Consider the following 14,331-nt stretch of genomic DNA (forward strand, 5'->3'; position numbering starts at 1 on the left):
GCACCAACAGGGGAAAAAATCTCTAAAATATATTATTAAGTGAAAAAGACAGGTGCAGAACAGTACATGTTGTATGCTACCATTTGTTGGGGGAGATATATATATATATAAACTTTATATATGAGGAGAATACTCCCAGAAGATATATATACCCAAGAATCTGACAGGAGCAGTTTCCCTGGAAGAGACTGGGAAATTGGGAAGAGAGGATGGCTTATTTTTCACTGTTTATTCTTTTTGTACCTTTTGCTTTTTTTGTATCATATACATGTATTAATTATTAAAATATAAATAAAACTTCAAAAATAAATAAAATGGCCATCTGATTTGATCAAGTTCAGAGACTTGCAGGCAGTATTCTCTGTTCTGTGTTTAAAGTTCTACCTATGACACTGAAATTGAAGACTCCCTTTCCTCTTTTCTGGCTGGGCTACACAGAGGCCCCAAGTAAAGAAGGCTGCCCTGGGGACCAGGTAAGCTCATTTCCTTGGTGTGGACCCCCTCCCCTGGTCCATGTCTCTCCCTCCTCCTACCCCGTCCCAAGCATTACAAAAGATTATTTTTTTAAGAAAACAATGCTGTTCTTACGGATACAGCTGACACTTTCAGGTTGGGGCCGGGGGGAGATCTGAGTCTCATAGGCAATTTTACTGTTGTCAAACAGAAAGACGAGATCCATGTCCAGCGTGCGGCCCTCAATCAGCTGCAAAGGAATAAGAACAAGATGAGATCTTGTGGCTCCCAACCCTGCTTTTTCCAATTCATAACACAGGGATTTCAGAGCTTTTCCCACTGTTCACCAATGGCATCATCTTCAGCCAGCAAGTACTGAGTGCCCATGCAGGCTTTCTTCATGACTCCAGCCTAGATTTCCCTTTCCTGTTCCTTTTACACTTATTATCCAAATGTATGCCTTATTTACAACTTACTACTTTCTATCTATTCTCTGTTGTCTTTACTGTGCAATGTAGACATTCGCCATCTCCCTTCCTATCCAATGCTTGTTTCTCCTAAGTTGGCTTTATCAGTTCCTTGGGGCAGGGGCCGTGGCGTGCATAGCTGTGGCTGTCTGCACAGTTTTGTACCCGAGAGGTACACCGGACAAAGCTTTGGTTGACTCGGAGGAATGAAGCATTGCTTGGCAACAAAAGCAATGGAAAGGCACTCTGAGCGGTCTGGAAGTAACGAGTCAAGCGTGGAGGGACTCGTGTCTCCTGTGGGGCCATGCAGGGGATCTGACGTTCGAACTGAAAACACAGGCAGGTGTCTGCACTGTGTGACAAAGTAGAGCTGAAATCTGAACAGCTGGGAGGCGAAGTCCGAGGAACACAGGGCCTTCGGTGGGGAGCAGGGGCTCACCTTGCCATCTGAAATACACTGAGTGGCAGGCTTGTCAGGGATCAGCGCCAGCCCAGCTTCCTGCAGCAGCTCCTGGTCCTTCTCAGGGATTCCTGTGTCTTGCTGGATTCTGGCCTGCAAGCTCTGCAGACTCTCGTCCTCTGTCACTGGATAGGTGTGAATGATGCCTGTGACCATGTTCAAGATATGAACCAGCTGCAACACAACCCAGATGTTACTGGAAAAAACCCATCTTTAGAGAGAGGCCCGTCTATTTGCCTGGATCGTCTGCTGCTCCCAACATTCCCCAGCCACACAAAGAGAGCGGCTAGGCTAGCGGGAGGGAAGGGAGCCCCAGTGCCAAGGTTCATACATTCTGGTCTTTAATACTCCTGTTTGTCCACAGCTACTACCTCACAACCAACGTCAGTTGGCCCAGGCGCAGGCACTCTCACGGGGCCTCCCTTCCCACTGCTCAGATGGCCCACGACCTGCTTCTTAAGGCGCTCTTCTTTCTCCCAAGCCCTGCCACAGCCCATCGGGGACCTGACCTGCTGCCTCGAGGCTGACCCGGCTCCGCACTCACCTTCAGGTTTAAGATGTCATCCAGGGCCTTGAAGCAGCCGTTGGGCCCGTATACAGGATCGGTGCCCCTTTGTCGTGGGTGCCACATCAGCATCAGCTGCAGCCACTTCTCCAGTCGCTGTGCCAGGATGCTGAGGAGAACAAGAGCATGGTGTGGAAGGAGACAGCTCCAACACCGTTCTCAGGCAGCCTCCCACGCAACCTCACGTACATTCACCGCTACACACATCCGTGGCAGCCAGTATGTGATTACTGAAAATGAGTTAATCTGAGGGAAAGTGAACGTTTCCAGCCAAACTAATGATTCGGGTGCTTATCCCTTCGCCTGGTCTGCTATGACACCCCGAAAGCCAAGATTTCTTAACAGATGAGTCAACAGACTGATCTCCACCTGGCTGCATGAGAATGATCTGTGAAGCTCTTTGAATGCTGCAGGCATGTCCTACCTCCTGGTGAGCCCCACACACAAGCTAGATGCCATCCTGCCAGATTTGTTAATCCACGCCCCCCCCACCAAAAAAAAAACCACTCGTGGCCCCACAACAAAGTTTACACTCCTTCCTGGCCACAGGTCCTCCTTATGCAGGTGCTCTCAGCCTCCACAGAGGCCAACACCCTACTCACTGCCCCCTGGAATATGCCTTTGCTCCCCTCACTCCTTCCCCCTCAAACTTCCTTCCTCTTCATCTATCCATGTCCTGCACATCGTTCCAGATCCTTCCAGAAAGTTTCAGCTCATCCAAAGTCATTCCACACAGCTCTAGTCCACACGATACCTCTCTCCCCATTCTCTAAATACTCATGGTAATTATTATCCGTGCTACTCAGTTGTGTGACTGCCTTGCCACTTTCTTTTGTACTACTACCCAATGCTGATATTACTATTTAAGTGTTCACATTTGGGCTCTAAGACTAGAATATAATGCTGTTCAAACTACAAAGATCTATTTGTTGACTAAGACACAGTATGAGTCTACACAGGAGTGCAAAGAGAAGTAAAATATAATTCCCTACCCTGAAAAGGCTTACAGTTGAGGAGATAAGCCCTATGCAAAACCAAATGTAGTATGAGGTAAAACCAAATGTAATATGAGGTAGAAGCTACTAAGAGTGGTAAGAGGTACAGATCAATTGTTATGTGAATTTAGGAAAGAGATGATTTCTAGATGGGGTGAGGGGTGGGAATCCATTCTAAGTTTAAGATGGAGATGGTTATGTCAAGTCCCTAGTCACGGGATGCTATCCTAATAACCTCTTTAAAAGCTATCCGATGTCATTGCAGACATTTATTTGTAAAAGAGGAAGAGAACTACGTAGAGAAGCGCCACTGGGCCTTACCTGTTCAGATTATTGGGGTAGGGTAAGGAGCTTGAAAACTTCACCGCTCCATTCAAGTCCTCACTGACGACAATGTCCATCTCACTCTTCTGCCGGACTCTGGAATGCCTGCGAACGTGTCATCTCCTTAATTACAGCCTCTAAGTCACTTAATGGGCAAGATGCACTTTACATCTGTAACAGATCACTTTACAACTGTACGGGATACCCCCAGGTCGCGATTTTATCTTTGGGTGACAGTCAGTGCCTCAGGATCCTGCTAGGATGGCTTCTTTCAGAGCCGGAGGCTAGTCTGGACTGCCTGTGGGAGTGGAGGCAGCGACCATCCTGTGCCCAGAGCTCCATAGCCAGGACAGCCGACTCCTGATCTCGCCCTTAGCGTGTCTTCATCATTTCCTCTACTTTTCATTTTATCTCATACAAAATTCATGTTTTGACAGAGGATAAAATTAGAACTTCCAAACCAGGATCATTGCACGCGTATCACATTGATGGGCAATATGAACACATGCATGCACAACTCACATCCCTCTAAATGTAGATGGCTAGATGTTACCTCTAGTGGTGAAGGAACTTTTATATTTCCCAGTTTAGAGAACTCACGGATGCACTGATGCATCTGAAATAGTATTTGAAGGGGAAAAATTTGAAAGATTCTACTTATTTATTTGATAGAGACAACAGCGAGAGAGGGAACACAAGCAGGGGGAGTGGGAGAGGGAGAAGCAGGCTTCCCGCGGAGCAGGGAGCCCGATGCGGGGCTCGATCCCAGGACCCCGGGATCATGACCTGAGCCAAAGGCAGACGCTTAACGACTGAGCCACCCAGGCGTCCTGAAGGAGAAAAATTTTAAACCCGACTGGTTTCAAAGCTTTTTGGTGATGAGGAAAAGAACTTAAGTGTGAACAATGCTTCAAAGATAACCAATTACTGAGAGAGTGAAGTTTTTAAAAAGTTGTCTGAGGCATTACAAGGCACATGAGACAGACACTTCTCACAAACTAGTCCACTGAACAGCTCCTGACTGGGGGTCCAAGAAGACTACCTGAAAGTGTCATCTGGTCTTCCAGCACTGGTGAGGAGAGTTCTAAGAAGCGAATTCTGCAGACAACAGGCTTACTATAAAGATGCTGAGACATTAGAGATGTATTTTCAAATAGCACTTGTTCTTCCAGTTCGAGTGGATTTTTAACTCATCTTGTTAAAAATATTGGAAAAACTCAACATCTGAACTGCAGAAATGCAGTAATTCTTTGGTTAGTTAAAAACACTACTGATATACAGATAAAGTTATTTTTACGATGGCTAGAGTATCCGGTGTGACTATAAATTAATGAGCTAATTCCTCAATACTCCAGAACCTATGTAGCTCAACAAGTATTGCTTGTTTTAAAATAAATCACCAGAGGAGGGCATACTTTGCCATTTCACCAGACTCCTGAAGAGCAGGGACCTGGCTGCAATCATCTTTGCATTTCCAATGTTTGGCTTATACATATTGACTAAACTGGACTGCCATCACAAAAACCACTCTTCTGGAATGGATTTCCAAGGTTACATCTTATAAATAAATAATTCATGGGGCGCCTGGGTGGCTCAGATGGTTAAGCGTCTGCCTTCGGCTCAGGTCATGATCCCAGGGTCCTGGGATTGAGTCCCGCATCGGGCTCCCTGCTAGGCAGGGAGCCTGCTTCTCCCTCTGCCTCTCTCTCTCTCTCTCTGACTCTCATGAATAAATAAATAAAACATTAAAAAAAAAATTAAAAAAAAAAAAGAAAAAAAATAATTCATGATGCAAATACCTGTCCTTTGAAAAAGTTAATGTTTTCATTACTTCCAGAAAGCTATTTAGAAAAATGATAATAGCCAGTGCTGGCAGTGGTGTGGTGAAAGAGGCAGCTTTGTATGTTCCTGTGGAAACATTACTTATATAGCCTTTCTGTTGAGCATTTTAATACACATCAAAAACCTTTAAAATGTGCATAATCTTTGATCAGTTCATTCCACTTCTAGGGATATACAGGGATTTCCATACAAGGACATTATTCTTGGTGCTCTTTTAAGAAGTAAAAATTACAAACCACCCATGCTTCCAGCAACAAGGGATAAGTTAAAAAAAAATTCCAGTGTAGCCACTCAGTTGAATACCGAACAGACATTACAAATAATGGAAAAACATAAAGCCCTTTTCAATAGCAAGACTGAAAAAGAGGTTATATGAGGGTGTTTGTAGTAATTTATTTGTGGGTTTTTTAAAAGTATAACACATATACTGAAGAGCCTAGAGACACAAAAACGTCTGTGGTGGTTGTTTCTGGATTGTGTGAAGGAAATTTTCACGGTGTAGAAATGCTTTGAGAGCACTTGCGGAGCAGTTCACATTATGCTATCACTGATGTAAAAAAGGGGTGAAACACATAAATGAACCAACAGACAAATATAGGCCAATTTGCTTGTACCCATCTGAAACATCCCTGGAAGCACACACAAAACCAGTGGTATCAGGTGCCTGTGGGGAAGGAAGCCAGGTGGCTGGCAGGCTGGTCAGAGACGACTTTCAGTGCATACTCTTTCATTACTTTTGGAAGCTTGAACCATGTGAACTTATTACTGCTCCAAAAGGACAAACACTGGAAATAAAAACAAAATTTGGAGTAACAGTAGCATCATTCAAATTAGCATGTGGCCTCTCAAGGAACACTCCGAATGAAACCTGATTTAGGGAAATGTTAAGTTTTCGTACTATGCATTTTGGTAATGATTAACGTTCACATATACAATGAATACATATTTTTGTAATAAAAAAAGGTAAAGATATAATTTTTTAAAAACTTAATTATATCCTTCGGTTGTTATTAAGAAATCTTTTTTTTGGTAACTTATTTGTGTACATACTGGTTCATATTTTAAGCCACTTTCTTATGCTTTTGAAACAAAAATTTCTATTGAGGTACAGTAAAATATGTCAGTAATACATTTCCATGTAAATACTTCTCATTTGTCAGGTGTACATGTCCTTTTCTTACTAATACACAGCACCCGCAGCGGAAGTGCACGATGTACGCAACGGTCTGTAAACACGGCCATGTTACCACTGCACACACGGCAAACGTTCATACGGTGTTATATTTACAGACGTTAACACTTAACAACTGCTCTCCTTTTCTAGGACTCCGGAGCCTGGACCACCCACATGCTGGGTCCTAAAGGGACATGCTCTATGGGAGACAGATGACAGAGGTCTTAGGCTGGGAGCACCCAGTGAGATGGGAACAGGTGAAAGACATGACAAAGACAGAGGGACACACTCGCCCCTTCAGGGGGTGCTCCTGGCTCCACCCGCAGGCCCCAGCCCCTCACTCACCACTGTACGGGCTGCCAGTTAGGGAGAAAAGGTCGGAACCCCGTGATGCACTCAAAAGCCAAGGTGCCGAAGCTCCAGTAGTCCACGGTCACCGTGTACTTCTGCTGCTCCAGAAGTTCTGGGGCCTGTAGAAGAACATGTGGTGGGGAAGCACCTGAGCTGCTCCTGCTGCTGAGGAGCCTCCACAGGAGGGGGCAACAGGCCCTTCTCATCATGTCCCCCCATTCCCCTGACTCCATCCAGAGGACACTGGCACGTCCACACTCAAGGGGGAGGAGGTGACCACATGTGTAGCTGGGGGTATCTAGAATTTTTCTGTATCTCATGCAGGCCTGATGCTGATACAAGGGCCCCTGGGGGTATTTTTAGGTATACCAGAGCACATCATACACCCTTTTCTTGGGTGCCGTGTCCAGGTGGGAAGATAAGTTACATACAACAAAGGAAAATGATACCAGGCTAGACACACCAAATGCATAACACACACATTAAATGCTGACCACGTCTCCTAAACCGACGTGACTCAGGATGTGTGGTCGTACAATGGGATGGGATATTTATAATCAGGCAGGAAAAAAGCCAGATGCATGACTGCTGACCAAGCAGAGAGAGCTGGAGTGACCGAGCAAAGCTCTGAAGCACAGGTGGGAATGGAACCTGGCACAGAAGGCGGCACCTCACATGAGTGTCTGTGAAGAGACATTCTAGAAAGGACCGTCATAAGCAAAGGCAGGGAGACAGGACCGTGCACGGTCTGGTTAGAAGTGTGACACTTATGGAAAGGCCAGGGAGTGCAAACCATGAGGAAAAATTGGGGGATGGGCAGATCAATCTCTGTATCTGGTTATGGACAGAAGTTTTAGTTCTTGAAGGTGAAGGATTTGACTAAGCATCCTGGTCAGAGCATGGGGTCCCCCTGCTTAACTGCTGCTGAGCCCACGAGGATCTCAGAGGATGCTCAGCAGGACCTACATAATTATGGGATATGGACACAGGGCCCGAATCACAGCCCCCCCATGGGTCACCACTCTGAAACCTCCATTCCATAGAGCAGGTCATAAAGCAATGGAGCCCATTACCCTAGTTGGTGGGATAAGCAGGAAGCAGAAACGCACTCAGAGAGACTTCAAAGAATTTTTCTGTTTTATTTAAGAACTAGATAAAATATTTAAGCTCATTTAGCCCAGTGGCCTTCAACTTCTTCTTGTTTATTAAACTGCCAACCCTTTGATTCAATCAAAATTTTACTGGTTGTTACAATCCACAAGCAATCTATTACCAAGTCTTACTGAGTCTCTTGCTAGGCATTTCTTGACTTACCTGTGCTGCTTTTCACAACAGCCTCCTTACTACTCACCCACTATTTACTTGTTCAGTACAATTCGTTCTCCACACTGCATCAAGAATGATCTTTTCAAAGGGTAAACCCAATTCCTCTCCAAATTAAAACCCTTCAATGTCCTTCTGGCTCTCCATGGACTACATCCTTTGCTTCAATTTCCTCTCCTTTCCCCTACCTCCAGCCCCTTGCATCTATTCGTCCTTCGGTCCCAGACTAGGTGAGGTCCTCCTAATACATATTCTTATAACACCCTGCACTTCCCCTTTGTAGTACTTGTCACAATTTTAATTTCTTAGTTATCTGTGTAAGTGTGGGGTTAATGCCTGCTTTCTCACTAAACTCCAAGCTCCTAAAGACCAGGGAAATGCTTGTCTTCTTTACCAATCCATCGCCAGTTCCCAGCACAGTGCCTGGTAAACATAGACTATACTCAGTCAGTATTTTCTGAATGAATGAGTGACTCAAATAGAACACCAATGAATTCAGACCAAATAATGTAAAGAAGGGGTGGGGGGCTCAGAGCTCAGCTCCTTCTTGGTGGCCCGAGACATGTCATGGAAACTGTGGCTTCTACAAACCAGCATGAATCTAGTTTAAACTCTTTATTTTCAGATAAAATACTAAAGCCCAAGATGTTACGAGATGTGTGCGAGAGCACACACTAGCAAAGCCCTTTTGACATCAGAGAAGATGACCATATCTTTCCATTGGGCCTCCACTGGCAAAAAGTGCTGACTTGAACAGAGTATGTCTCTGTCATACAACAATTCCTATACATCTGGGAAACCTCTCAAGAGCTGGCAAGATTTTGATGCTAGAAGGCAAGGACAGAGAGGAGCCGCACACGTACAGCCATCAGAGAGCAGCTGATAAGCAAACATGTAAACCCCATCGCTTACCAGGTATTGCAGGGTCCCCACAAAGGAAGTACAAAGACTGCCCTGATCCAGTTCCTTGGCATATCCTAGGTCAATAATTTTGTGTATTAACTGAAAAAGAAGGAAAAATCGGAGGATTATGAGAATACACTGTCCTCCTATAAGAACAGATTGCTGACCAGAGCAGAGGATATTCTGAATTTCCCAGGTGGTGTTAGATCCTGAATTCCTAAGAACCATCAAATACACAGGAGACTGCCTTCAACATGGCAGATAGAGGGCAAGAGAAAACATACACGGTAAAAATGCTGAAAAAAGGCACATGTTCTCCTTTGCTCTGCAACTACTCACCAGAGGAAGGTCAAAATGAACGGACTCTGCACCAGCCCTCAAGATTGCTAAACCTGGACTTGATGAGGTGAAAGATCTCCTCAGTGAATACCCATAGTTCTCAAATCTTAGAACCACTGGCAAGAAAGAGTATGAACCGGAACCAAGGTGAGCACTAAGACAGTCATGGGTCAGGCCCAGAATGCTGATGGAAGCTCCACCAGAAGAGACTGAGTGGCCCGCAGGTTGGGTTACTATATTCCACTCGGCTGAGCCCTTGCTTGTCACCCCCAGCTAAACAAACAAGGCTATGAAAGGGTACAGCGCCAAGCCCCATGGGGAGGTAACCGCCACACCCAAGCAGGAGGGGCCCTGAGGAGGGTCCCAAAGAGCTCTGGGGAGACTGCAGGCTGGGCCAGGCTCTACGGGCAGGTGTCAGCTCCAAATGCCTCCTCTGCGTCACATCCAGAACCAGCTCAGAGCTGGTTTCCAGGTTAGCCTCAAAAGCTGTACTCTCGAACACAGAGAAAACAAAAAGTCTATTTCTCAGAGGGGCTGGTCCCAAAGGCTGGGGCGGAGGTGGGAATAGAAACATTATGTTCCTTATCAGATTCCTGCAACTTGGGCAACAATGTGATCCATTCAAATTTGCCTCCATCTGCAAGCAGGAGTTTTTTGCTGAATTCTGTTTCAAATCAAAAAGTGTTCACAGAGAATCAAAGCAAACACAAAGTCAAGGAAACACAAACATAAACAAAGACACAAAGGGTGTTCTTTCTCTGCTAGAGCAGCTCCCCTGAGGCAGTCCCCAGGACTTTCCAGGAAGGTGACTCACTCTTTGCTCTCCTTGCTGCAGGACGATGTTTTCTGGCTTTAGATCCCGATGGATGATTCTGTTTTCGTGAAGGTATCTAAGTGCAGAGGCTGAGAGGGTGGAAAGGGGGTCAATTTTCATTAAACCTACAAAATGTGTTTCACTTCAAAATCGCCTATCCTGTAAAAGATGAATATTGTGTGCCCCTGACACACACTCTCTCAGCGCAGACTCAGAGGGAGGGACAGGGCCTGGGGCAGAAGCTCCTGGGGTGACGTGAAGGGGGACCTGGTTACTCGAGCAGAATTTGGAGACCACAGGAATCTGGCTTTTTCGCACGAAGTCACCAATTAGTCTAGAGCCATGGTTTCCAAACTGCACTGCCAGACCAGCAGCGTCTGAGCTTGTGAGAAACGCAAAATTCTGCGGTACCACCCCAGACCTACTAACTCAGAAATGCAGGGGTGACCCCACAATCTGTGTTTTAACAAGATCTCAGGTGATGCTGATGAAGTCTGAGAAGGGGAAAGTCTCTGGTGTAGAAGCTCAAAAGTCTAAACTCCACAGGGTGGGTAAAGGAGAAGGGCCTTCTGGGCAGAGAGCACTCTGGTCTTCTGATCTAAAGTCCACTGATGTCCGAGCCAGCTTCAAGAAAGAAGTGGAGAGCCCTGAAGAAGAGACTAGGAGCACATTCCACGAATCTGACAGTTCAACACGTGTTTATTATGTGCTCAGTTCTCTGCTGGCTCTGGGAAGGACATAAAAGAAGAGGCATGACGGCCAAGAGCTCAGAATCCAGCTGGGAAGGAAGGAAGGAGCCTGCGCAACCCTGGCTGTGCAGAGATGTGAGCATGTTGTACGGGAGGGCCACGGCACAGAGCACCAGGGCTCCCGCTGCAGCAGGGCTCCCGCTGCAGCAGGGCTCCCGCTGCAGCAGGGCTCCAAGCCCGATGTGATCTGCACCCATGAAAGAGGTTTAATAACTTTAACAGAAGTCCTAGCTCAGTGTACTACAAAAGAAAAAAATGGGGTAAATACTGGAAGGTGATAAAATTATCTTTATTTGATATGACTTTATGATTAGAAACTCAAGAGACTGGGGCGCCTAGGTGGCTTGGTTGGTTAAGCGTCTGCCTTCAGCTCAGGTCATGATCACAGGGTCCTGGGATCGAGCCCCGAATCATGCTCCCTGCTCAGTGGAGAGTCTGCTTCTCCCTCTCCCTATGCCGCTCCCCCTGCTTGTGCTTGCTCTCTCTGTGTCAAATAAATAAAATCTTAAAAAAAAAAAAGTTTATGGCAACATGACGCTATACACAAAGTCAAGAGACAAAAAGTCTAGAAAAAAATAACTGCAACACACATGACAGCAAATATACCTAATGGACAAAAAGTTCTTACAAATCAGTAAGAAAGCAGCTCAGGAGAAAAGGGAGCAATTTACACAAGAAATGCAAATAGTGAACAACTCTGCACAAAGTTGCTTGAGCTCATGAGTAATCCACAAACTGCAAATTAAAGCAAAATGAAGAGTGGCTGGGTGGCTCAGATGATTAAGCGTCTGCCTTCGGCTCAGGTCATGATCTCAGGGTCCTGCGATTGAGCCCCATGTTGGGATCCCAGCTCAGCGGGGAGCCTGCTTCTCCCTCTGCCTCTGTTCATGCTCTCTCTCTGTATCTGTCTCAAATGAATAAATAAAATCTTTTAAAAAATACTTTAAAAATTAATAAAAATAAAACAAAATGAAATGCCTTCTTCCATCTCTTCAACCGGCAAGAATTTTAGATGAGAAATAAAAAGCATTTCCCTACATGGCTGAAGGAGTACAGATTGCTGTGCCTTTTTGGGAAATATGGCAATATCTATTAAGTCTTAAATGTACATATTGTTTGACCCATTATTTCCACCTCTAGTAATCTAGCTTATAAAGTCAAAAGCTCCATAACATATAGATAAGGATGCTTATTGCATAGCTTGGAGTAAAATACTTAGAAATGAACTGGAAGTCATCAATTAGGAACGGCTGGACCAACGATAACAGAGCCACGTTACAGCAGGCACTGGTCTCCAAATCTTTTACATTTATAGAGAACATAACTCAGAGATAATTCGAGTCAGAAGGATGTCAAAGATGGGGGGGGGTTGTTTTAAAAAGGTAATAAGCAATGGGGTGCTTGGGTAGCTCAATCAGTTAAGTGTCCAATTCTTGATTTTGGCTCAGGTCATGATCTCAGGGTTGCGAGACAGAGTCCCGTGTCGGGCTCCGTGCTGGGGGTGGAGCCTGCTTGGGATTCTCCCTTTCCTTCTCCCTCTGCCCCTCCCTGCTTGCACTCTCTCTCTTAAAAAGAAAATAAAATTTAAAAAGGTAATAAGCAAAGACAACACTAAGATGTTCAACAGTGAGGCTTCCCTGTGCTGCCACGCCCCCCTACACACACACACACACACTCTCACACTCTCTATCTCTCTCACTCACTCACTCATCACACCAGACAGAATGCAGGCAAACCAGGGATGTGGGCATTTTCTGTCTTCTCTGCAGAGCGGGAGAAGGCCTTCCACAGAAACCAAGCTGTCAAACACACTGCATAAAGACTTTCATGCTGAAGGTTTCCTGAAAACACTTCTGAAAATCCAACCCAGATAAACAAGTGACTTCCATCTTACTAGGGGAGTTCCATCGCAGAATATTAAGTTAATTACGAAACATCTAATTACATCTGCCCTTTTAACCCAGGCTTTGACCATATAGTTCCATATTTCATACTTGTTCCTTATTTTTCTTTTCTTTCATAACTGAATACAGAGGACTGGCTTAGGTCCAATGAATGTCCAAATGAAGTGAAAGTCATGCTGCAAAACATTCCACTCTATCTTGTTCCCAACTGTATTAACTTTTTTTTTTTTTTTTAAGATTTTATTTATTTATTTGACAGAGAGAGAGACAGCAAGAGGGAACACAGGCAGGGGGAATGGGAGAGGGAGAAGCAGGCCTCCCGCAGAGCAGGGAGCCCGATGCGGGGCTCGATCCCAGGACCCTGGGACCATGACCCGAGCCAAAGGCAGACGCTTAACGACTGAGCCACCCAGGCACCCCCCAACTGTATTAACTTTTAAAGACTGATGCTTCTGGAGGTGCTTGGGTTGCTCAGTCAGTTAAGCGTCTGCCTTCAGCTCAGGTCATGATCTCAGGGTCCTGGGATGGAGCCCCTGCATCAGGCTCCCTGCTCAGTGGGGAGTCTTCTTCTCCCCCTGCCTCCCTCCCACCCTACTTGTTCTCTCTCTCAAATAAATAAATAAAATCTTTAAAAAAAAAAAAAAAGACTGATGCTTCTGACCAGCACTTTCATTTGTTTTACTAATTTTTTTTTTCTTAGAGAAAGAGAGAGTGCAGGGTGGGGGAAGGGGCAGAGGAAGAGGGAGAGAATCTTTTTTTTTGAATGGATGCTTGAAAGCAATTTATTCTTTTTTTTTTGATGCAGTGTTCCATGATTCATTGTTTGTGCATAACACCCAGTGCTCCATGCAGAACGTGCCCTCTTTAATACCCATCACCAGGCTAACCCATCCTCCTACCGCCCCCCTCCCCTCTAGAACCCTCAGTTTGTTTTTCAGAGTCCATCGTCAGGGAGAGAGAGAATCTTAAGCAGACTATGCTGAGGCTGGAGCCCGACGTAGGGCTCGACCTCACAGCCCTGAGATCATGACTTGAGCCAAAATCAAGAGTTGGACGCTTAACCGACTGAGCCACCCAGGTGCCCCTGTGTTTTCCTAATTTTTATTAAAGAATCAAGGCAAAGTATAGCAAAACATTCGAATAACTGCACAAACACCACCTTGCACGCAGGGATGGTGCAACTGAAGCAGATCTCGTGGCTGGCTGTGAGCCCTGCGTGCAGTAACTCAACATGTGTGCACACTGACTGACTCACAACAGGCCCATTTTGGTATCTGACAAGAGTGTCAGGGCATGATCTCTAAAAGTGTGGGCCTGTTGCTCCAAACAGAATATATGAAAGTTAAGACAAACTGTGTTTTGAGCAAGTACATACACCCAGGCTAACATAACTCCTCTGAAGTCAGGTGTGCGCATCTCATCGCATATACCATGGGCCACAAGCTGGGGAGACGTCCCAAGAAGCCCCCCAGTGATGGAGAAGAACAGTCAGATCAGCCTGAAAGCACTATTCACTACACCGGGCTGATTAGGAAATATCATTTGATCTTTGGTGAGGAGGGATACAAGCTGGTAACTAATCCTCTGATTACCATTAATAGCTGTCTATTTATGTTTAAGCAACTGTGCATAACAAACTTTAACCCTCGTCTCAGGACATTTGTTCTC

General features: G+C 45.4%; 1 protein-coding gene across 7 annotated transcripts in view; it reads right to left on the reverse strand.

Annotated features, from left to right (window-relative positions):
* Nucleotides 1-14,331, reverse strand: part of IKBKB (inhibitor of nuclear factor kappa B kinase subunit beta) — a 61,063-nt gene that overhangs the window by 13,675 nt on the left and 33,057 nt on the right. For 5 of the 7 annotated variants that reach the window (XM_054508625.2, XM_045879916.3, XM_054508624.2 and 2 more), the window contains 7 exons: nt 10,011-10,099; nt 8,867-8,956; nt 6,626-6,750; nt 3,262-3,369; nt 1,925-2,054; nt 1,360-1,554; nt 589-703 (listed from right to left, as the gene is read on the reverse strand). In XM_054508625.2, the coding sequence (XP_054364600.1) occupies nt 589-703; nt 1,360-1,554; nt 1,925-2,054; nt 3,262-3,369; nt 6,626-6,750; nt 8,867-8,956; nt 10,011-10,099 (852 nt within the window). The remainder of the gene's footprint in view (nt 1-588; nt 704-1,359; nt 1,555-1,924; nt 2,055-3,261; nt 3,370-6,625; nt 6,751-8,866; nt 8,957-10,010; nt 10,100-14,331) is intronic. The other 2 variants (XM_064585488.1, XM_064585490.1) reach the window with 2 other exon arrangements.

Source organism: Mirounga angustirostris, unplaced genomic scaffold (assembly GCF_029215605.1).
Source record: "Mirounga angustirostris isolate CCGP_5_RB_7025 unplaced genomic scaffold, mMirAng1.0.hap1 SCAF_2, whole genome shotgun sequence".
Taxonomy (NCBI): Eukaryota; Metazoa; Chordata; class Mammalia; order Carnivora; family Phocidae; genus Mirounga; species Mirounga angustirostris.